A 25151-nucleotide genomic window follows, 5' to 3' on the forward strand; every position below is an offset into this window, starting at 1 on the left:
TCACGCGCACCCGGACCACCATGGCCCAACCCCCCCGGCAGCCAATGACATGAGCTGTTGGGAGGCTCGCAGAATCATATTTTTAGTGCGTTTAAGATTTACAGTGCGAATGAGCCGTCCTATTTCTTCGTTTTCTCGTGCTCTTTTCTTCTTCTTCTTCTTCTTCTTCTTCTTCTTCTTCTTCTTCTTCTTCTTCTTCTTCTTTGCCTTGACCCCACAGACACCACCGGATGCTGGCTGGATGAAGTTGTGTTCATCGGTTGCTAGATCGGTGCCCAATGTTACTGCATTCCTGCGAACATCGAAGGCCCTGGCGGGACAAACCGACCCATTTCGAAGGGCCACCTGTGCCCTTGGATTTTAGCGCTCCAGGCCGGAGCTGCCCCATTCTCCAGGTAGGAGATGCGGAACCGGAAGGTGGGTAGGGGTCTTTCTAGAGTGCCTTGTCAGGATTCGCGAAAAAGATGATAAGCTGAACTTACACAGAATCGTCGCAAAGCAACTCATCTAGTAGCGTCCGGTACATTATACAATAATATTCAGTACAGGGGTCTCAAGCTCATATTGGTCTGCGCGTTTAATACCCCCATTAGCATATTATATATATAATACTATATGGTACTTGTTCTATATACGATCTTTCATCATATTTCGTCTTTGATTGATCATATGATCATCTTGAGGGACCATCTTACAGCACTGTCGCGTAAACCTGTCCTTTATCAAATTGCGTTCCAGTCACGATATTTCGCTCATACTGGAGACCTCCAAAATCCATCCAAGTTATCCTAGATTTGTTAATCTTGGACATTTCATTAACTAACAAAACGAATGGTGTAGTGATCACCCTGTCCCAAGCGTTGCGCACTATAGGAAGCAGCATCGCAATACTAATTTGAATCCAAAAAGCCCGTTTGCTTGAAATAACAAAACAACAATCGAGGTAAAGAACATTAACAACACGTTTTCCTCATCCTTTCACGCGATCTCTTAAAGTATATCAAGAAGAATAATTTATAAATTCATTATCTCAACAATGATGTCAGAAAAAATCGCATTTGTCGCCTCATAGTTTTGTGATAAACGCATTCTCACCCCAAAAACGCAAACGCAACCACTGCTTGCTTGTGACACATCCACGATTTCCCCGAGAAGCTGCCACGTCGACAAAGAGTTGGAAGGGATGAGCGCGAGATGAGCGAACGACGTCATTCTATAAAACTCCAGCTCGGGTTGAGCATCATTTCCACTTGAGCCTCGGGACCGAAAAGAACGAATCGCGCCGCGACGCGGTTGCGCGTTCGTGCAACGGCTCGAGGGAGGAGAACAGTGAAAAGAAGAGCCTTTTTTCCACATCTCACGATCGAATATGATCATCAGTTTTGAAGTGTTCAACTAGCAATCAACAAATTGTGTTGTGCAGGGAAAATTGAAGTGTAGTGATCATCATTGCTCCTGCTCCTGCTGGATCATACGCAAACCTCATCCACGGTAAGTTCGTGTACGTGTTGAGTCTACTAACAGAGTTCGTGCGAAAAATACAGAATAGAAATCGACAGTTTCCCTAGCCGAAATTTAAAATTATTATAAACAGTACAGTTTAGCAAATAAATAGTGTAGAAAATTTGATTTGAAGATACTGTACCTATGTAGTGACGTCACACAAAATGGCGGATGCGTGCCAACGCCCACGTCCTCAACAGATTATAAATTCCGATGATTATTGTTTGTGTGTTTTCCTTAATCCCAAAAGCGATCTAGCTCGGACAGTGACACTGGAGGGATGGTGTACTAAGCTCTTCGATATTTCATCGAACTATACATACCCTAGCCATACCCTAGCCGCCGCAGGACGCACCAGACATTCCGCGTGACAATGACATTCGTAAGTAAAGTTTATTCTTTCATCTTTTATTCTCGTGATGTGTAATTAAAAAATGTGGTTGTAGATGACTAGATTAAAATAGATCCACAACGCAATCCTTACTATACGACAAAAGCAATTGAACATCATGTTCATTTTGGCTTGCGAGAGACTTTGAACAATGTAAGTGCATTTAGTTAATACTTTTCTTGTGCTATGGTTAGCACGGTACGATGAGTTAGAATTTTTCCTGTTTCGATTTGTTTTAGGTTTTTTTCGCATTCGTTCATTTATTTATATGGCTTTTCTGTTTTCTTTTAGCAGATCCCATATGAGTTACAATGTTACAATTCGTCCAAACTGTTATAAAGTTACCGTCAAGATCATCGAAAATGCAGTTGAAAGTAAGTCAAAATATTATATTCCGAAAGAATACAAATACATACTGGAAACATTTATTTTAGATCCATCGCAGGTGTTTGGTACTGATGAATAGACTGATTTCCAAAATTAGGCCAGCCTTTCCAGTGAATCAAGATAGTCAACATTTCCGAATTTCAATCTTCAATCAACGATTCAACGTATGTGTTCCATGATACCTATACTGCAATCAAATACTTCGCCAACGCAACCACCATCAATCAACGTTCCTTGCAGAAATTATTTCTTATATTAGTTATGGTTATGCGATACTGTTAAAGGGTCTCTGGGAGGCATATTTTATGTCTCGGTCAAATTTAAGCGCTTACATCAAACATTTTGCATGACTTAGTCCTCTATACCACTGCTGGTACTGTTGCCGAGAATTATTATCGCAATGGAATAGCTTGTTGCTTGATTGTCTTTAAATGAAAATTTGGAGTTTTCCTTTGTTTCTTGTTTACCATTTCCAAACTAAAGAATCTCGAATACAATGTCCACATATAGAGCTTCATGTGCCTATCTCTATTTCTATGATTGGTATTACTAGCATTTTGTTCTCTGCTAGAGTTAGCTTTTTGGATTATAAATCATCTTTTTCCTATGGACAGATTCAACCACTCGAATTTCTGCTATTACTTATCCACTCGTCCAACAGCATCGTCATTATTTATATTATTGCATCTTATTGCATTTCTAATGATGGCATTGGTCCGAGTTATCGCAGCTTGAATTTCACAGTTTGAAACAGATCAATCTGTGTTTTCCACTTGCAAGTATTAGCTTGTCATATTCCTTACCTTCACCCTCTAGTAATGATAGTTACTTTGATGCTTGATGTTTGTTACTCGGCGGCTCTTTCATCATCATCATCATCATCATCATCATCATTATCCTTATCATTGTATATGCATTTTATTGCATTTCTAATTATGGCATTGGTGTCAGTATGTTATCGGATTATAGTGACATACACTCGATATATAATTGCAAGCTTTTCAAATTTCTCAACATCATTCTCTAGCGATGAAAAGCAACTTTCGCCTACAATAATCAGCAACTATTGGGACCATGTTGACCATGAGCAACTTCTCATGTTGTTTCGCCAGACTCACTTAATTGCATCGTTGCTTCAACAATCTGATGCAACAAAACGGCATATTACCTTCGCGATCTTCTCCACAAGATTCGTTTTCGATTATGCTCTATTATATTAAACCTTGACCACATTTGCAGCTGTTCAGTTTCTCTACTAACATCTTTGTGTGATCATAGTTTATGCTTTCATGTTTGCAGTTGTTTATTTTATACAAAATGCAACTGGTACGCGAAGGAATGATACCTCGTGTTTTCTCTGCTATTATATTTTTATGATTTATTTGTTTTTTTTTTGGTTGTACTTTTTATAAACCTCCTTCTTTTGATTTCTATTATTATTCTCACTTTTGCTGACCTTTTCGAATCTCTGATAAATGTGTAACATATAGGGGCGGACCAGACAAACACATTGTCTGAGTTTTTTTTTACATGCAACCCAATTTAGCTGTTGATTCTCATTTGGTTCTTCATGATTGAACTGAAACTTATCTCTGCAACAAAGCATGAGGCTTTGTACCTTTCTTATTTTTTTGCCTGCCGCTAATAGTATTTACTGCCAACGTATACATGTGAGTAGACGTTTTATTCCGTTGCCGATACTGATTTGATGATTCAAGATTATCGTTAACGTATGGTTCTATGGATCGGTTTATGGATGGTGGTGTCATGTTTATCGATAAGAAGCTTTACTTCCACCCCTAACGGTTGACGTTGGTGCGTGGAACATGCTACTTTTGCATAAATAGTAACTGCTATTGCAAGGGTCATTACCTTCGTGATCTTCTCCCCAAGGATCTTGATTAACTATTATCATTTATATTAAACACTGATTACATTTGCAGTAGTTCAGTGTTTATACTATTTCTTACGTGTTGCTATTGTATATGCTTTCTTTTTGGCAGTTGTTACTATTGCAAAAGTAACAACTGGTACGCGAAGCGCTGATATCCTCGTGTTTTCTCCACAATTCTATTTTTATGATGTGTTTTTCTTTCATACATTTAAATTTATATCCTTTTTTTCTGTTTATTTTGATTGTATTTTCTATCTTTTTTGTCTCACACATTTTGCTTTCGTCTTCTCCTATGCAACATCGTTTAGATGTTCATTATCGCTTGTTATTCAAGCAAAAAGAATTATAAGGAGGGCATAATCAGCGACTCGAATTTCTGATAATAATTTGACATTCTGACAACTTCGCTACCTTCTACATCCGTGTCATCAATCAGTAAGCCTCAGTTTACTCATTGAGATTCTTCAGTGTAAAACTTTGGAATCAATCGAAGCAAAACTGACAAAGCTATTGATTTTTGAAAAACAGAGCTTCATACAAGGCTCAAACCATCTCGCAACTTTGAATCGCGATTCCCAAAACCTGCGTTTTCAAAGTCGGTGCCCATCGTAGCATGAAAACTACTGGACCGATCGATTTGAAATTTTGAACACATAATCAGTACACTATTTGCCAGGTAGACCCGTCGAGTTTTTATGAAAATTGTTGATACTTTTTTTTTAAATATTTTTTTGAATTATGTAAAGCTCGTTTTTTGAGGCAACATTGAAAAAAGCATCATTTTTTCAACTTAAAAAATCTGCCAAAAATCGAAAAATGGGAAATTTAACAAAAACTCGACGGGGCTACCTGGATAAACTTATAATCTAACAAAAGAATATTCATTTGTGTGTTTCTTATGACCCGGCACGTGGCTACGATGGGCACCGCAAAAAGTACATTTTTGCAAACTTGCCTTTCTAGATTGGATGGCATGTACATAGTTTTGATCAAATCTTCCCCAAAATAGAACTAAATATTCTTGAAAAGTTGTAGTTTAATGTGACATTCACTTGAAAAAATTAAGTGGAAAAGTGGAGTGGAGAGTTTTCACTAAAAATCGTCAAAAATAACCCTGTTTTTGACTCGAAATAACCAAACCAAAGGGGATCCTTACATTAACTCAGACAAAAACGGACATTTTGAATATAAAAAGGGATTCCTCTGTATCGTTACCTTCGTTAGCTTCGACATCCACTTATACCTTGGGCTATGAGGACGTGTTGGTATGACATTGTATTAAACGAGATTGAATTATCTTTTGAACTCATAAACTTTTAGAATATGCAAATATTCGAACATTAAGCAAAAAGCCATTCCACCATGTGATTGATTCAAAGCAAATCAGCAACATTGGATAGATAGTTAAGGTATATTGTTCGGATTAATGAACTTCACTAGACTTTAAATGAAATGCCGTGTCTCAAAAACCAATTCCAAATCAAAGCATTGTATGCGCTTTTTACCCAGCAATAGATAATGAGCCCCATTAAACGAAAATTCTTTTTCTTGTTGAAGGAATGACTTACAATGGATCATGTCTTTAATAAAATATTTTGTAAATCAATCAATCATCGTGTTTTTGTACTCACTTGTGCAACACTGCACTGTAAAGAAATAATTTTTTGTTTCGCATCGATACATAATTGCTATTTCTCCTTCCCCTGGAATCTGGCTCGATAAAATTGGCGATAGTTTTTTCAACGGCGATAGTTACTACGATGCTGAGAAAATTTCAGTACTGAGAACGTTTTCCGCTGTCGCTGGTAAAAACAAGAAATAAAACTAACTCAAGGTTTGTTTGATTAGTGTTTCGCTTTTTTTATTTACCATAAAAGTTCACTTGCCTAGCTTCCTTACAATTAGCTACTTAAACATTAGACCAACATTTTAACCTTGCATTTGGGCCGCATACTTGTTACGATAATCGAATGCCTTACTTGCCTTTCGCGTGTCTGCTCTGTACATCCGATTAACGTACTCTTCGTTCTTGGCATACTGACTTGATTTGTTATCCTTGTTACTATGCTCATCGTTAGATGCATTTTCTATTTATCCACCATTCCTTCAACCACCTTCGCTCTCGCTAACAACAAACTATCTGAAGTCTTACTACTTAGAAGAAGCAGTTCATTGAATGAAGGTGCTGCTTCCCAAAGACGCCAATGATACACATAAGGTAGGACAAGGGAAATAGGAAAGGAAAGCAAGCGAAAATGTAACTGATTAGTTTCGATCTTTCTATCTTTCGCCTGTTATTTTCAATTTAGATTGATTTAGTTTAGATTTAGATGGTTCAAACCGTGTAAAACCCCCAGATTGGTTGGACGAACAGGACTCTTAAAGCCGTTAATCTGCTTAGTCACACATAAGTAACAGAATTTTGGACATTTGTTTTTCGTTCTAAAATTTTGGTAATTATGATTCCAATTTGAACCAATCATCTGTGAAGAGACTAAGCTAGGATAATTAAAGGTAATCACAGGTTATATATGTTGCCCTTTTCGATCGCCACCGCTCGTATTGTTTGCTCATATTTCATAAAACTAATGATTCGTCTCTTCTTCGAATTTCTCTCTCGTTCTCCCTGTCTTTTTCATTTTTCTTATGGGTTTGCTTATAAGAATACACTTTTTCTTATAATATTTTGTTCATTCTGACTGGTTAGAATCTATTTCGTTCAATGCACAGCTAGAACTCTGTAGCATCTTATCTTCGAGCTCGCCCATCTCTCGAATGTCGTTTCTGATAACAGTACTAATTGTTAGCTTGTTAAACCTCTCAGCTATTAACGGAAATGAAACAATTTCTTCTGTTGGAACGGGATGACTTGCTTTACTTGCATTTAATAGGGCATGCCTCATCCTTCAGTTGAGGGAAACGAAGCTTAAACTCGAACGACATGCCGCGGTGGTCTGATACCGTAGTGCAACTCGTCAACTCGTGCGTTGCATCACACGTACTGCTCCGGGGCTTCCTCGTCCTTGATCGTCGTGTAGTGGACTTTCTTAGAAACGGAATCAACGACGGGCGTTAGGAGCGCCTTAAGCTTGTCCTTACTGACGTACAGCAAACCAGCTACGAGGGCAGCGAGCACACAGCTCAAGCAGATGAGCACAAAGATGAGCGTGGTCGTGTGACTGTCTGCGGTGGACCCAGAACCATCGGCCGTTTTGAACTTTCGGCATTTGCCAACGTTGAGCTTAAGAATCGGTTCCCGAACCTGCCGGTTGCGAAAACAAACCAATCCTTCCGGATTGCGCACGGTAACATTCGTCCGATCAAGCCACTCGTACAGCGGGAAGATGCTACAATCGCACACGAACGGATTGTACGTAAAGTCCACGGTGAGTGGTGTGATGCGTCCTGGTTGTTTCTGGACATCATCGAGCAGTGCGAGATCCGCCGGCCGAACCGCCTCAAAGCGATTACGCTCAAGATCGAGAAAGCGAAGCCGCGGCATGCAGCTTAGATTGAAATTGAGCTCCGTTAGCAGATTATCGCCGAGGTGTAGATCAAGCAGGGACGGTAGATCACAGAAGACGGCTCTATCATTGAACCGTGAGATCTCGTTCTGCTCCAGATGTAGCTTGACCAGCTTAGTGAGATTACTGTTAACGAAAATGTCGTGCAAATCGGCCGACAACTCGGCAGACGTGTTATCGGCAAACGCATTCGTTAGATGGAGCTCCTGTAGATTGATGAAGTTAGAGAAGACGCGCGGATGGTGATGGTTGTACTCCTCGTCGTCGTACCGCGAGATGCTTAGGTTGTTGTGGTTCAGGATGAGGCGGCGTACGTTTGGCACGTGATGATACGATTTGCCTCGGATCTCACGGATGTGATTGTTGCTCATGTCGACGATCGTGAGGTTCACGAGATTGTTCAGGGCTCCGAAAACGTTCCATGGCAGCTCTTCCACCTTATTACCGTTGAAGATGACAACCTCCGTTTGTGCTGGCAGATGCTCCAGCACTAGCGTGTCCCGGAATCCCGTGTCGGTGCAGTTTACCACGTACTGAGGGCGGTAGTTGTACATGCGCATCCCACAGTCACACTTTCCCCGAAACTCTCGTCCACAATCGTCCGCTAGGGTCCATGTCGCGAGAATAGCAAGAAACAGTGCCAACAAATTTATTCCTCCCAGGTTCGCCATCTGTGGAAATAGAAAACGAAACGAAATTAGCACTTGCTGAGCAATAGGATCCGTAGATGAGGATTATTACAATCATCCACGAATGGTTTTTGCAATACTCAAGGATCGTTTACTTTTATCGATGATATTGGAAATGTGACCCGCGATTTTGGTTACTGGGATAAGTAATTGTTAGCCAAGTAGCCTGTGCTTGAGAAAAAAAATCATTTCACTGTTCTGTGTTGTTCTTGTTCAGGTGCAGCTGCAATACTTGGTTTACCAATCTTCAAAATGGCTTTTCAATCCACAATAATTAATACAGACAACCATCGCGCGTCCATCGATTTCATTTAGAATCATGCAAAACAGGTCAGCAATCGATTCTAACCAGGTGGCCTCCCTTCAATGTTCCGCATAAGCGACGGAACGAACCGCATGAATTATCACTCACTAGCAGATACGCTACTGCTGCTGCCGCTGCCACCTGCCATCAACGTCACGGAACCGCACCTTGGGTACAATAAATGCTCTGCGGTCTACCAGACTAGGCCTAAGCGAGGCACTCAATAGTCCCTGCAGCCGTTAATGAATTTTTGATCCCATATCAAACGTCCGTTCCCGGTGTCCGTGTGCGAGAAACTTTCAAACCTTTCGAGCCCGGCTCGACGTTTCGAACAAATTTTCCAACCATTTGCCGTTTCTTAGAAGCCGGATCCGATCTCGTCTCGTGGCTTCCGAGCACATCATAAAACATCTGCCCTGGCACTGGGAGAAAGGGAATAATTTATTCGCAATTCGTGTTTCGGTGCTGATCGTGTTTGGGGAAGGAGCGCACGTTGCTGCTGCTGTTGCTGGTGGGGGTGGTGGTGGTTAAGGCTTTCACGCCCGGATTGAAATTCTCTTCTGGCCGGATTGCTCGGTTTTTAATTATACCGGATGAACCCGTAATCGTGTTCCAGAGCGCATATGAGTGGACCAGTATGTGGCCAACCATTACGGTAGCGCAAGGGCAGGGTTAATTAAAGTAACAATATCTCAATCCAGCAGACTCCATGTGGGGAAAGTGAGCGGGGGTGGGGGGGGAGGAGACGTTCTCCCTGGAGTGGATGATCCTCGTTTCCGGTCAATCATGCGGTGGTGCGGCGTTTCTACGGCACTAGATGAGTTATAAAACAATCCAAGGTAAGGCCACAGAAAGGAAGCCACCTGACAGCACGAGATGTGCGGCAAACAATCCTTTCCATTAGGGCGATACGGTCTAAGCCTTGCTTCTGTGACGGTGCCGGGTGACAGTGATGATGGAAATACGAGAAGAACGTAGCTCCGGGGTTCTCCTAACATAGCGCTCCGGCCTCCAGTTATGCCAGCCTCGGTCGGTGGATTGAAAGTGAGTTCAATCAGAGAAAACAGAGGTCGAAACAGCGACCCGAACAGTGTGTGTCGCCTCCGGGGTTAAGTTTATTAAAGTATATATCTGAGAAGTTTAATTGGCAAAATTCCGTGACGGAGAGCACAAATAACGCTCAGCGCTGGTGCTCAGTGAAACCATTTTTACTCACCCAGCTACTGCTCAAGAGGAGGCGACCTTAATGACGTCGGTAGATGTCGGTTTTGCAGAAAACGTAGTCACCATTGTGTCTCCGCCTACTTTGATGATGTGCAAGCTCATGCATCTTTGAAAGACTGAAGATTATCCGAACCAACAAAACGCTAAATCGTATGGGTCGAGGAGGTCGAAGGGTTTGTGACGGGGCAACTCCGCAACTCGGGGCGAGTGTGTCCCAGCACGAAGTGAAGGTTCAAGCGAGCACAGCTGCTAACACCGAGCTGGTGGGTTGTTTAGGTTTGGGAAGCCTTGCCTTGGTCGTCATCGAAGTTTCATATTCACCCCCCAAAAATGCTTCACCCTTCCCGTAATGGGATGTATCAGACGCCCGTAGTGGGCCATTTAACGCTTGATGCGATTTTCGACGGTTTTCCATGTGCCAGCAAGAACAACAACAAGCACGTATAGCATTCACAAAAAAAACAAAAAAAACTAAAAGGTTCACCAAATAAACCTACTTTATTCAGTGCATTGTTCGAAAAACAAAGTAAATAAAAAAGTTTACAACAACACACGATCAATTTTGTTTGCAATGCCTGTTTGATGAAGAAATATATTTATAAAAAATATGAAACACTGTATAGAGCTGTAGTTCCTAAGGAACGATCATGTTAAAATAGAATGGTTATAATGATTTTAAGTATCCTATATATTTTACAATAAAATTCCCAACACCATTTTGTCCGTCCCGTTACTAAACGGGACGCTTTGGTGCACTGGCCTTGAAAGGCGATGGCTTACCCTTCTGGTTAGCAAAGAAGGGTTCACTCTCTCCATCCCAGAAGGCATTTGCATTTGGCGTTTGACTTGGTGCGTGGTTTCTCATGTTTGTAGGCTGTTATAAGTTTATCTTCCATCGACCAGGACAAGAACAGTAATGTGGGGGTGGTGGGCGAAGGGCGTTTTTGTTTTTAAACTTCAACCCCCTACGCAACACACTAGCGAAGGAGGGGCGTACGTGCGGTAGTCATTGTTTTGATGGGTCGCCCGAAAGTGGAGTCGCCTTTCTTTCATGTTCGCCATTATGCTAATACTTTAAAAATATTTACAACACATTTAATGCAACTCTAATGAAAGTTTGAGCATCAGATGGGACTTTTTGTCGGGCAATTTACTAGACAATCCGCTGTTGCACATCTTAAACATCACTTAGCACGGCCATAAATGTCATTATCCGACAATCTGGTTTCGTATAGTCATTCATCGGATTGTCGCAAGTGGCCATGCCTAAGACTGTAAGGCTTTCAGGAACTATCAAACAATAGAGTATCAACAAAAAGTTTCCTGAAACTGAATAACTAAGCAATTCAGCTGAATCATCATGCTGCGTGGCGTATGATGATGGCCAGCACATAGCTGGCAGGTCCCTAACGAGACACCATCATCATGTGGTTCCACTATGGCCACGGAAGTGAATGAAGATGAAGAAGAAGAAGGAGCAGAGAAGGAGAAGGTGTTGTTTTGGGTTTGGGGAACGGATTTACACCCATCGCAGTACCGGAGGGGGAGTGGGGGGTGACGGCTAGGATTAAACTCGATGGATGGCAAATGGCGCGATGGAGAAGGGTGTACCGACCCCGGTGCTGCACGTCTGGGTTCCGTTGAAAGTTTAATGAAAACCGGAAAACAATGCCGGATCCACGGAAGCAGAATCCTCTTGGTTTGCGGGTTATGCGCTGCTGTGCGCTAGTGTTGCGCCTAGTGTTCGGTTCCGACCATTCCGACCTCACCGTAGCCGGAGTGGATCCCCCACGAGAGAGGAACGTAATGTAGTGGTGGCCTCTGTTGCTTCCGGATGTTCCGGCTTCTGCCCGGTCGTTCCACCAGTGCCATGTGCGCCAGCAATTAAAAGCGAAACAGTACGCCTTTAGAAATTCAGGACGGAGGAGGAGGCTCTCGAAAAGGAAGGGCCACTGGAAGGCACCATCCAAAGGATTGTACCAAACTACGCGCCGGTCTCAGGTCCGGGGATATTTAGCAATGCAAACTACACAAAATGTAAATGAAGAGAACAAGGCGCCCGACCATCGTCGGGTTTGAAAGCGAGCCGTGATTTTCGGGATGTCTCGGAGTGCATTCGCTCAAATGGCGAGCCAGATTCTGTTTCAACAAAAGAATCTTAACGGCCTAACGCTCGCGTCTTATGAGATGCGCACGCGGCTTCGGTCGGACTTTGTGGTTGCTTGGTGAAGCTCAAAGAATTCCATTGCTGTTCTGTTGCTGGATGCTTTATTTCTTCCTGAAAGACCACTTCCTTCCACGTTGCATTAAGGTCTCTGGTTTGGTGCAAGAAAGTGCCATTGAAAAGAAGCTGCTCTCGATGAGCAAAGCTTTCAAAGGGAGTTTATTTGTGAAACAACCGCAAAGAGCAAAGAAGGTATGCCGTATACCGGACCGGAAAAAAGGAAAAGAATGTGAAACCGAAGCAAACGTTAGACCCACGAGAATGGAGGCGCCTGGTAATTTGTACAAAAAAAAAGAAAAGAAAAAAAGAAATGCGGCATAAGGCATCACGACTGTGATCTCCGCATAATTTTTCCCTTTTTTATTAGCAAAAATATTCAAACCCAACTTTCGGCACCAGAAGTATACCAGCAGGGTTCTAGTGGCTAGAACCTCTGTCTTGCCTCTGTGGTTTCATTAAGCTTTCGACTTGACACATTCGACACAAACCCGTCCTGACTCGTGTTGAACCTTCAATTTCACCCCCACCCAGCTTCAATGGAAGGGAAAGAAAACAAAAAACAAAACCCTCACCAAATGTCACACACCCTTTGGAACCCCCCCCCCCCCCCCCCCCCCCCCCCGGGGGAAGAGGGAACACCAGGAATAGAAACTCTGTCGTGTCGGCAACCAAACGTGCTCGTTCGTTTGTCACGAAATTACCGGTCGGAAATTTTACGGAACGGAAATTAGATAGATTAACATGAAGACGGAGAACAACGGAGAGAGAGAGAGAGAGAGAGCGAGAGAGAGGTGGAACTGTGCTCCGTGCCGAAACGATGATAATCTAGACCGTCTGTTGCTCTATGTACTAGCTAGTTTTGAAATGGAACGCTTTGTGGGAAAACAGTTAAACTGAAATTTGTCCAAGAGGTTTCCTTTCTTGTACAACTCAAGATCGACATGATGGAATGGTTATGAAATCAAATTAATCATTTCGAATGGAGCTCGCTTTTCGTCAAGTTTCAAAATTATCACCAGAGAAATCAGGAAACTCCGCTCTTCGTTGTGTGTGTGTGTGTGTGTCAGTGAAATATGCTTATTACTACTTTGCAGACATGATTTGACCCGTGACGACAAATTTTACACCGCCTTCCAGGTGGTCGCCCTCCGGATGAATAAAGCTTCTATTCATTTGCATTGCAAACACCCCGACTCGTGTGCCCGTTGTTGACGGCTTCTGACCTGACGAATGGGGGTGACGAATGGGTAATGACCCGAGACGAAATATGCGGTGAGTTCTTCTCCCACTTTGGCGAGGTTATGCTGTTAAGAAATCAAGAAAGGGGCAACGAAAGAAGCAAGCTTTAAGCATAAATCAGAACGTTTGCATACTTCGAAAATACTATTTTGTTTGAATGAGAAATGGAAACAACTGAGAGTCAACAACTGACAAAACATTTTTTTCTTATTATGAAAATATAATAAGAAAAATTGTTAGATTATCCACATCACCAAATTCTGGGCATTGTTCAAAGTGAAATAATAAAAAATGATCACCACACCGCAAGGTAGTGCCACTATGCGCATGTGTGTCCGTTTGGTCGTTTGCCTGGCACTTGTTTGATGTTAATTGTCCGTCTGGAAGAATAACAATTAAAATGCTGACGTGCATGTGTGTTTTCCGTTCCTAGAGACGAGAGCGCCTCAAGAGATGTCGAGTCTTGTTCAGGAATTTAGTCAAATAAACATCCTTTCCATCCGTTTCCTTGCTCCAGTTGACTTTACACCATTGAATACTTTCATGCGTGTCCGTAGCCTTACTGCTTGTGGGGGCTTACGTTAATTCGAGGTCAAAACCAGGCTCAGTTTAACGATTTTTTAAATGTTTTGTCTTATACTTTATTTTTTTGTTTGCACTTAATATAAAACTGCACATTTTCAAGAATATTTGGCCGTAGTTTGAGGGATACTAGCTATAAAAATACAGCTAAAATCTGTGTCTAATACATATTGTACAGATAAAGTATGTAGAATTTAAAATGCTTCGGTTCACTATTGACTTTAAAAATGTTCAGATATATTTTTTACCTGTATTATAATATTTAAAGAGTTATTTAAATTTTCAAATTATATTTTCAGTTAAAGGGAATCAATTTTTTTGTATTCAGTACCATCTCGTCTCAGAAAAGAGTCACAAATTTTCAAAATTCCAAACGAAAGAAAAAAGAAAACTACCTTAATTAATGGTCGGAGCTCAGTGATTACATCGCATTAACGAATTGCTGTTTTTCTTTGTGTCAATATATGGCTAACGCTTTCAGAACTAGTCCTTCACTGGCACTCATCGAAAGGGGATCAAAAGAAACGGGATTTGCGGAATGGCTAACTACAAACACTTTGAACCTGATTTCTCTACGACTGTGAAGTACGCCGCTTAACCGCTTAGCCGCCACGTACATCCTACATCCTGTTCCACAGCCCTTTTATGATCCAGTGAAGCAGTGCGCCTGGAAAAGCGCAGGGAGCGTGCTCTCTCTCTTTCTCTCTCTGAGTGAGCTCAAGGGGCCTACGTTCGTTGAATAGCGCCGCAAGGCTCTTCTGCAAAGGGCTTTGGGGGCTCGCGTGCTCATTTCCGACACAATGCCCTTCATCAGCTGCTCTCGCTTGTGTGGTTTGAACCGTAATGGCAAACGTCCGGAAGTAAATCTCAACCTAACGGTGCCCGCTTATGGTATGGGTGGGAGGAGGAGCGCCTTATGCTATGTTGCACACAGCTCCTTTTGGGATTATAATTGAATTTTGTAGAGAAAATTAATTCCAAATCCAAGACACGCGAAGAGCTGGTTTGTGGCAGGATTGGAAGGTGTTGACGAGCGAGTGGCCAATGCTCAGAAGGCACACCACCAGAGTCCGTTGAAATCGGCTGCGGTGGGAAAATAGATGCGAATTAACAAATGCTTCTCCTCAGGATTGCAAGACAAGAGCACGCTCAACAAGGTCTACGCCAGGCTATCGTTTCACCGGCGGATCTACCGGCTGAGATTTAAGTGATTTATTCATTCGCCTGTACATGCCAACCGAACATACAAAGATTATGTTTTCATTGCAGCCCCGGACAGCCGGCAAAATGCTCTCCTGCAATCATGTTGAAAGTGGCCAACACTCACCGTTCAGTGCAGGCATAAGCTTGCGTTCTGTTGGATGATCTGGGTGGAATTTTCATGTCTGCACATCCGTGATGCCAGTGGCGCTTATGAGTTATTCAAAAGACAATAAATTTAATGTTGGTCAGCAGCCGGCAGATGATAACAGGAACGAGTCTTTAAGCTCAAAGGGAATGCAATCATCTCCTCAACAGATAAAAGTGTCTGCTTTTCCTGTTGTTGTTCCACTTTTGATCCTCGAATATGAAGTACATATGACCTATTGCACTTCTGTTCATTCAATTAAAGGCAATGAAACTGCTCGGTAAACAACAAAGCACAGAGCATACTATCACATTGCGCACATCAATGGATGCCCTTATGAGCTTCTGTGAATTGAAAGCGAGCGCAAAAGTGGTAAACGGTGTTCGAATCCAACAATCAATTCACCCGAAATGATTATCATATGTCTCTGGTTTCGTCTTTGTGAAACATAACACTAACAGTCACCGACAACGACAGAATGCAGAACAATATTTTCACAAACCATCGAACCGAACCATAATTGGTGTGCGTTTTCGGATCCATCTCCAATCGTTTCCCAAACAAACGCGTTCAAAACAAGAAAAGAAACAACGAAGACAACGCACGCCCCGTCGTGGGAAAATGTTGTCCATCGAGCGTTCGATGCTGCTCTCCATTCGTGCGGTCGACTGGTTCTGTGCATTTGCATGAGAACAAACACAAAGTGCTCATGGCAGAATGGGAAACGGAAACAACGCTGGAACGAGAAGGGATACAAGGACTCCAAGAGTCAGTGGAGACCAACCAGGAGTCATTTGTCGAGTTTCGAAAAGCAAATTTTCCCACCGGGAAAATGTCTGCCGAAGCACATGACATTGGAGGAAAGGCGTTCCGACCACCTACCATGGCAAAGTTCTGCCACCAATTCTGCACCTTCACACGCCTTCACTTGGTGGGGACGGGGAATGATGTTAACAGCTTTGTGCTAGAACTGATCATCCGCAACGCGCTAATTGGACAGATATGCATGGCTTCAAGCCTCCAGCACTTGAATTAGCCTGATTGCGCGTGGCCTGACTCTCGTCCGAGGAAGCGACACATCTGCATCTGACTCACTGTCACTGCACCGGCTAATGCTGATAATGGTAATGAAGTGCAAGCGACAACGGCATCGATGCAACAACACATAAACTCACTCACGTGTTACGTGTGCCATGCCGGTGCTCTGCCGGCTCGGAACCTATTTTTAGGCAACTCCCCGGTTTTAGTGTTCGAAAAACATAAAACATAGGCCGGTGAGCGTAGTAGAAGATTTTGATTTTTTTTCATCGGTTTCACCGGTTTCGGTGCTCGTTTGTCGGACCCTCGGACATTAACAAGAATTATGCATACACGAGCGCGTGCAAATAGAATCGATTCGCATCATTGCGCCCGATGGGTCAAATGCCAACGCCACTCCATAGACAGGACAATAGTGCATAATCAATCATTCGCCGGTGAGTGTTTGCAGTTGATCACGATGGATGGATTAGTATGAGAAGGTATATTTGCATATGCTTTTAATGTGCGATTGATTGATTGTGGTCAGCAAATGATGTTACCACAAAAAAGCGGAGTAAAACAGAGAAATTCCTGGAATCTCCAACTTTTTTTCGCATTCGTTTTTTTTGTAAAATCCGATTATATTGTTTTATTATATCCAACCTGACCGACGCATGGTTTCCAGGCGTTTACGATACATGCTCAAGATGGTTTTATCGTTTTATAGATGCAACATGTGTGCAATCACCGTTCTGGACGTTCTAGCGAAGATTGGAACAAGAGAGACGTGGCCGAAAGATTCGCACTGTAAATTGGAAACATTCATCGCGCACATGTCGAAATGGCTGCTACGATCATCCAATTTGGCGATCGGCAACGATGCAAGCGCAGCGCTAGCTGGCTGCCTGGCTGGTTGGGTTGCTTTGCTTTTCCTTACTTCTTGGGGCTTCTTTTCATTTCGACGATCACCACGATTCAGGTTTGACATACATCACCATATGCAGAAAGGGCTCGTGGTTGATGAGATAGCAGCCGCTGTCTGTAGCAGCTGCGTTGCAGTTGCAGTACATGCTCTATCCTCCTTCGTGCGGCCATGTCGCCCATGCATGCTAGAATAAATAAACCGTTCGCAGCATAATAAGGCATGCGCTAAGCATAAACTGTCACCACACACTGCGGTTGGCACACTTACAGCCACAATCGGCTAGTCAGTGGAAGCTGCCGCTACGAAAAAAGAGAGAACCAAGTGGGGTCGTCAGGGTAACATGGGTTCATTTGATGCATAATGACTGTTAAAAAGAAAATTTCATGCCACCTACTGAGTTCAACGGGCAACACACAATCTGCTGAGGGGCATACAAATAACATTTTAAAAAGATGGAAATTGTTACGTCGTCCACTAGGTACGAGGGAAAAAGCGCCAGGAAAGAACACACGAGATGCTTGCGATTTCTCACCTCCGAAAACGGTTAACTCTCGATGGGGCCAGGTTGCGCGTTTGTGCTTTTTTATGAACCGGCTCGCCCACGACCCACTTCAGCTGAGCCACACGAACGTCTCACGTTGGTCAACTGAAGATCAAGACCGAAGAAAACAAGCCAAAAAGGGGGTAAAACACCAACACAAGACGGCCTGAAAGTCGTAATTTGACGCGAGAACTTGATCGACTACGCCAGACAAAGTCCGCTACCGACCACAGGAAGGCTAGGTAAGGGAAAGAGATGGAAAACAAACGTGTGAGCATGACGGAGCGGATGCAGATCACATTTCCGATAACGTTGGAAATTTTTGGTTGCTTTGATAGAATTTTGTGATACACAGCAAAAAACTTCATGGGGTTCGTAGGACCTTTATAGATTTAAGGCGCTGATGAGTTCACAGCGGCGAAACTGGAGGGACGATCGGAAAAGAAAAATGCTTCTTACCTTGTGTAAACTGCGATCAAACTTTGTACGTGAGTTGGACACAACTTCCTTCGAACGCTGCGTAGGGTGTAGGGTTTCTTTCTTGTTCCGTTGGCGGATCGATGCGGTCTTTCGTTTGATTTTAATCCAAGTAGCCCAACACCACAAGAAGGGTGCGGTTTCCGCTGCTATGACGACTCTGGCGTCGATGATGGCTTTGGAGATCAGCAAACAACGGTGTCTGCGTTGGGTTGATTAACACTCGCTGGTTCAACGTCACATGCCCTGTCGCTAACGGGCATTTTTTTGATACATGAATTACCAACCATTGCCTTTTATGCAGGGTGCACACACTATTGTCTCACAGTAACAGTCGGCGGTAGATTCTCGATGCTCGATGTTAAGCTTAAACACAACATACACTCTACTGCAGGTTGCACAATCCGTATTTCATCATTTCGGTACGGGGCTTAGCAAGGCTCAGCTCAGCTGCGCGCAGTGCTTCAAGGGTAGGAAGGTGTACGAGTAGAATCCCGAGTAGAAAGTGCACATCTTACGCAGTACGCACCCGCGCAGACAGAGTTTATCCACATTTAAATGACGTACCCCACAGGTGTGCACAGGTATGCTGCTACGGGTGTCTATAACTTTTGTGCCCCTTTTCTCGGGCGCACACTGCCTTTCACACAAACAACCACACCCGCGTACGCACTCTCACGCTCACCTCTGAAGCGTGTCTTCTTCTTCAATGTGCCGCTTTTATGAAATGCGCGGCACGGTTTAGCCTACAGCATCAGCACGCCACGCGAGAACAGCCCAACATCTAAACACCTAACCTTCCGCAACGAGCAGCCGAAAAAGAGTGAGCCACCCAATTGGGTTGACCCGGCTGTACAGCATAACACAGCTCATCCGAGTTTATGTCGCTCTCTCTCCCCACTTGGGGATGATGCTGTGAAACTCTCTCATCATTCTATGATTTTCCCGCCGCTCTTTTTAATGATGCTTTTCCTCGGTGAGAGCAGACGATATCCATAAGATAAGATTAAGCGTTATCATGGATTATCGTTGTTGTTTTGTTAAGGAGTCAGCACAGGGCTACTCGATTGTGCACATGCAATACAGGCCGACATGGCATAACCGAAGCTTGCTACGATGCATACGTTGTTTTATTGGTGAACAGTTATCACAAAGTATAAAGTGTTCTTAAGGATAGTGGATGTGTTTCGACCGCGCGCCCTATGCACGTGGTGTACGCGGCGGTGCATGTGCATTGTTCTTCAGTGCACCCTTTCTGAATTTCATATTTCCTCTCCTATTCTGCGAAAGCCGCTCGATGACGTTTGCTATTTAGATCGCGATACTACTTGTACTCTATGCGTGCGTGCGTACATGTGTACTTGCTTTTCCACAAAAGTGCACATGGGCCGCACAGGTCCGGCGGGGCGGATCGCCTGATCGTCGTCTGGCGTCCTACGATAAGGGGCTATGATCTTTTAACTATACTTAAACTTGTTTTACACTAGCACTAGCTCGGTTTTTCTATGCGAAAAGGGCCATTATCGAATCAGAAATCAATATTTCCCCATGGCAAATGATGACGGAACGAAACGGTCTCATATCTACTCTGCGATTTGCGATCGTTCGCCTTTTTTCATTCAATTCACTAAACCGACATCAGCTTATACCGTTTCATGTTGCTTGTTTTTGGTATAGATGATCATCTTTCGTCGTTCGCTCGTGTGATATCTCGCCATGTTGTTTCTTTAATATACAGTTCTATTTGCACTTATAACGTGTTCGGTGTTGATGCTAGTGAGAGGAGTGTAAAGGAGTGTATCATATCCGAAAGTGATTCTTCTACGTTAATAATTACTCGAAATTCACAATCATTTCAATTCTGACTACCTAGGTGTCCCTGTACCTTAAATAAAAATCAACTGACCAAAAGACAGACGGTATAGAATTCGAAATCTAAGACAAACATGACTATTCATGGGTGCCTTTGTAGGTGTATAATATAATGGCGAGAAAATTAGATAACGAAGAAGTCGTTGAAAGTCCTGTCTTTCCAGCGGTAATCCTAATTCCTTTTTTATCGTTGTAATGTTGGAAAGCGGTTTTATATTAAATTTACCATGGCGTTTTTGTTTACTGTTTTTGATTCTGTTGTGCTTTCCGTCTCTTCTCATCGGTATCTGCTACTGATAGGCTGTGGGGTTTGAATATTGTGTTTGGTTTGATTAGTTAATGCTGTGCTAGGTAGCATATCCAGTTGCTTGATCAGCTGTAAACGGTATTATTCAACATTTAATATTTCGTTTTCTGGGTACGGAATTTATAGTGGAGATGGATGGAAATTATTGTAATTGATCTTTACATAAAACGTAACAACAAAAATAGAAACTAGAGAAACTATGTGATTCATGAGGAGATAGCTCCGTGAACCAGAGACCAAAGAAAGAATTAACTTCCAAGCAACAGATAAACTGCTCCACTGGGTTATATTCAAATGTAGAACGTCAAGAAGAGAGATGCAAGCAAACCGTAGTGCACCAATAGCTAAAGGCGAGTAAATCGTAGCCCTAGGTATTGAGAAAGTTGAATTTACGTCAAACGTAACATCAATTGAAAAATCAATTTCCTACAACCCCTTAGACAGACGAATGTCATTGCCGTGAATCAGGTCTTGTCGCTATTTACAATATTTGTTAACCTGAACTTAAGAACAAGCTTGGAAAGAGGATCATCTCCGGAAAAGCATCCGCCTGCGAGATGCGTCCAAATGAGTCCATTCCTCATTTCACGGGGAATCCCCTTTCTTTCACATCCTCGAGTAGCAAGGTACAAGCATGTGGCGCACACATCAGCGAACAGTAGAGTTACAGCGAAGCAACGCTATGTCGCCGGCCTTTCACACGACTAACAAGATTGCAGATTTTCAATGCTGGCCCCAGTTTCAGTCCCATGTACTTCATCATCATGTCACTGTTAAGCAAGAGGAGCGCCTTACCGTCGATTTCCTGTAAAGTGTTAAGAAGTACAGTCAGCAAAGTTATTGCTAGCAGAACGAAGCGACATTCGTCTCTTACATGTTTCCGAAATAGATCAGCATGGATGGCAAGCGAAGGATCCTGTATGGCGATGAACTGTATGACATCCTCGATCGACCAATCTGTTGTCTGTCCTCGTGGCATCTGGGGAGTGGCCGTAGTTTGCGGAACGTAGGCCACCGTTTGTGCCTGTACTGGTGGCACGGGGGGATGCAGCATCCCAACGCCAAGATACTGTGTTGCCGCTGCCGTGCTGGCTGCGTAGGAAGGTGGTGGTCCAGTCGGAGCGGTAGCAGCAGCTGGATAGGACGAGGAAGAGGATGCAACAACTGGTATGAGAGCTACCGGCGGACCGAGTGAGCAAGCGGCGGCAGGAATCAACGTTGTTGTATCAGTTGTGGTCATTAAGGAAACAGCTGGAGTTGATGGTGTGGTGTGATGATACGGCACCGTCGCAGGTGTGGCCGGCATTGTCATAGCCGCTGGAGCAATAACAGGAGCTCCAACCTTTACACGCTCTGGTTCCACCTTGATTTCGATGTTACTAGTTGCAGGTACCGTAAAGGTAGATGATGAACTGGCTGCCGTAGTTGTGATCGGTGCCGTTTGTGCTTTTCTTTCACTCTGGTTCGCCGTTGTTATGCTCGATGTGGACGTGGTGTTGCTGTTTGTGATAGTGACCACTGAAAAAGAAATCCGAATTAATTAAATAACTAACCCTGTAATACTAATTCACTGGTCTGGTCTGGTGCACTTACCTGAGCTATCGGATCTATTTTTCGTTGATTTGCCTGATGATTTAGAAGTGCTTATGGTGCTCGTGGTGGACGTTTTCGAGTTTGTCGTTGTCGATCGTTGCTCCTTGGCCGCAGGGGCCGACATAATGTTCATTTCGTGTTTGTGCTGTTCATAGGCCACGCTCATTCTACGCGTCATTTTTCGTTTTGGCGAAGGCGGTCCTAACTCCTTACGCGTTTCACGTGCTGGCACCGGGGTGGATTCGGTGTCATCATCACCGACCGAACGATCCGTGGCAGATGCTTTGGGTGACGAGGCAGAATTCGGTGGTGGACTGGCCGCGGCTGTAGCACGAGGCTCAGTTTTTATCGGTCTCTTCAGTGGAGGTGAGATCATACAATCGTCACACTGCTCTGGCCCAGCTTCAAGTGTTATGAGCCGAGGACAAGCTTGGCATGCAGTGCACAGCGTTTCCAGAAACTCCGAAACGCCAGCATTACCTTTTTGCTTGATGTAAGGAGGAATTTTGACGGTAAAATTCTTACCAGCTGCGGTCACGATATGTACATCTCCCTCCAGCCCGAACAGCAGAGGCGACAACTGAGAGTGATCGCGCGAAGCGGCCAATACCTCCTGTAGACAGAGTTTGGCCAGCGTTTGATGGTTCGGTGCCGTCACCATGGACGGTAGCTTCGTGCTGTTAATGTAAGGCCCTCCGCGGCATCGACTGTGGAAGTGTGCCGTCACTAGAATCGCTGGCTGCATCATGTCCGGTTCGTTGACCATTGCGAACGAGGTACGACTCTGTTTCGACCTATGCCCACTTCCGTCTAGCTTGTTCTTTTGGCCGGGCGGTTGCATGGGATGGCAACTTTTGGCGCACCATCCAACCGGAAAGATGTCCCTCGAATCATACCGACACCAGTAATCAAATGCACCGCGCCAACCATCGAACGTGACGTGTATCTGATCCTCACGCACCTCGTTCACCGAGGCGCAGCAAATCAGCTGGGGGTTCTTCTTATCGACCGCCTCCAGCTTCTGGCCGACCTGAAACAGATTGCACTTCGGGGTCGGCGGTTCCGGTACGAAGATGTCACTCGGGGCCATTACCGCTCCGTTAAGCGTTTTTGCTAGAAACGTCGGCCAGCTGCTGGCGTTCAAGCGGAACCCGAGCGGTGGTTTCAACATCTCGCCCGATTCCTCGCAGTGACCGATCGGGTGGATTTCCGTGGAGTCCACCAGTCGCCAGAAGTCATTCTTGTTGTCGCTTCCATCGAGCCGCAACCGTAAGCGCGATCCAAGCACCCCAACCACCGTCGCTATGCAGGTTGCTGTGGTGTTACGTGGATCAAGCGCTTCCAGCTTCATACCTATTTTAAACTCGTTTTTCGGAGGAATCAGAGCCTGCTTGAAGCATTCCGCTGGTGCAGGCACGCTGCCAGAATCCCGTAGATACTCCTTCCAGTCGAACACGTGGAAACTTTCGTACTGAAACGGTCCGGCTTGGGTTGTAGTGACCGGGCTGATCCGCGTCCCTGTCGCCGATACACCCAACAACGAGTCCACATTTCGGCCAGGTGAACAGCCGCCAGCTCGACGCCCATTAGAACTGCCGTTGCTATTATTGTTATTCTCATTGCTGCTGTTATTATTGTTGGCGGCCGCTTTCAAGACATCGGCCGGAGACATCCAAGGGATTCCATTCTTGTGCTGGTGCTTCTTCAGGCAGAAGGTCGAGCAAAAGTTGGGTCTCGGTGCGTTTGCCCGGATCACGTTGTCACACTGGATGCAGATACCTTTGCTCGACGCCTTCCGGTACTCGGTGATGCACAACTCGGAACAGAACTCCTTTTTCCCGCTCTGCGTCGGTAGGACGTAGTTGAGCGGACTTTTCGTTTCACAACAGAGTGCACACGGTGGATACGGTACCCCGTTCGTAGTGGCCGCACCTTTGTCGTTGGATGGTTTTGCCGTTTTGCCACTGCTAATACCCGCCGTACCGCTGCTGTTTGTGTTCCCGCCGTTACTGGTGCTGCTTGGGGTCGTAGATGTGCCAGCACTCGTCGCGGTTGTTCCACTCGAAGAGCGCCGTGAAGCGCTCCCGGTGCTTTGTGTGGTGCTCGAGCTTACCGCGGTTTGTGACGAAGCGGCCGTTGAGCTGGAACTGTCGCCGTTACCGCTGTGGGGAACCGCGGTTTGGCCATCTTTCCCCCCTCCTCCTTCGCTTGTTTGCTCTTCTTTATCGCGCGACTCCGTTTTCGCGGAGGAAGCCTCTTTTCGCGAATCGCCTTCACTTTTGTCGTTGGTTGTGCTTAAAGAGGCATCTTCTGCCTCGGTCCCGGCAGGTGAAGTGCGCTTCTTTTCCTTTTCAGAAGCACCCGAAGACATTCTGGAGCGCCGCGTCCGCGAATTGCAGATTCGTCGCCGAGAGCGGATTTTGCGGATGACGCGCGCCTTTCGGAAGGCGGGATTTTACAAGGGCCCTGATGAATCACTACCCGCAGAAAAGGGGACGCGGATATTCGTCCTGACCTCCGCCGATTTGAAGAGTTTTAAAAACTGTTTAAGCAAGTTGAGTTTTGTTGTTAAATTTCCACGGTTTTCTGGGAAAAAGGTTTTTATTTTTTCGAGGAACCGACGCTGACAGTGACGCGTTTATACCTGTCGAGGTTGAGTTCAGTTTCCGAGGGAGCCATTCACCATACGCCCGCGACTGGACTTTCATTCATTTTTGATAACTTATTGTAGTAATTTCTGTGTTTACCATCCATTTCGGCTCATGAATTACACCCTATTTTCATTTACGGTACATTTTGCAATAATTCATTTTCGTCTGGACAAAGGGTTAGAGCTACGGTGTACCGTTCTTCAATCGGTTTTGAACCGGTTTTCTTCGCATTCTGCCCCATTCGCAGAAAGGTATGCAACCGCTTAAGCGACCTGCCGACAGAACAATTTCGGGTCGCTTAAACAATAAGCGACCCGGTTGCATACATTTTGGCAATGGGGTAGGAACTTGCACACAACATTTGCAACTTGCACAAGTTACTTTTTTAGTACAGATGGAAAGCTACTGGCAGGAAAAACGGGAAATTTTCCGGGAAAATCGATCGCCTGAAAGCTC

At 44.4% G+C, this 25151-nt stretch overlaps 2 protein-coding genes across 2 annotated transcripts; both read right to left on the reverse strand.

The window, feature by feature from the left end:
* Positions 1 to 6019: 6019 nt before the first annotated feature.
* Positions 6020 to 19065, reverse strand: LOC125952721 (SLIT and NTRK-like protein 4). The gene is made up of 2 exons (XM_049682387.1): positions 18255 to 19065; positions 6020 to 8370 (listed from the first exon to the last, which is right to left on the reverse strand). The coding sequence occupies exon 2, from the start codon at positions 8368 to 8370 to the stop codon at positions 7168 to 7170; it is 1203 nt and encodes a 400-aa protein (XP_049538344.1). The 5' UTR covers positions 18255 to 19065; the 3' UTR covers positions 6020 to 7167.
* A 325-nt stretch (positions 19066 to 19390) lies between these two features.
* LOC125952712 (polycomb protein Scm) lies at positions 19391 to 24636 on the reverse strand. The gene is made up of 3 exons (XM_049682369.1): positions 22045 to 24636; positions 21326 to 21969; positions 19391 to 21256 (listed from the first exon to the last, which is right to left on the reverse strand). The coding sequence occupies exons 1-3, from the start codon at positions 24413 to 24415 to the stop codon at positions 21116 to 21118; spliced, it is 3156 nt and encodes a 1051-aa protein (XP_049538326.1). The 5' UTR covers positions 24416 to 24636; the 3' UTR covers positions 19391 to 21115.
* Between the last annotated feature and the right edge of the window lie 515 nt (positions 24637 to 25151).

This window comes from Anopheles darlingi, chromosome 2, assembly GCF_943734745.1.
Source record: "Anopheles darlingi chromosome 2, idAnoDarlMG_H_01, whole genome shotgun sequence".
Taxonomy (NCBI): domain Eukaryota; kingdom Metazoa; phylum Arthropoda; class Insecta; order Diptera; family Culicidae; genus Anopheles; species Anopheles darlingi.

Bases quoted from the DNA above. Each gene is read 5' to 3' on its own strand.
- LOC125952721 (XM_049682387.1), bottom strand. From the start codon at position 8,370: ATGGCGAACCTGGGAGGAATAAATTTGTTGGCACTGTTTCTTGCTATT.
- LOC125952712 (XM_049682369.1), bottom strand. From the start codon at position 24,415: ATGTCTTCGGGTGCTTCTGAAAAGGAAAAGAAGCGCACTTCACCTGCC. The intron at 21,970-22,044 runs GTAAGTGCACCA...TTTCTTTTTCAG, and splicing joins AAATAGATCCGATAGCTCAG to TGGTCACTATCACAAACAGC. The intron at 21,257-21,325 runs GTAAGAGACGAA...AACACTTTACAG, and splicing joins CTGATCTATTTCGGAAACAT to GAAATCGACGGTAAGGCGCT.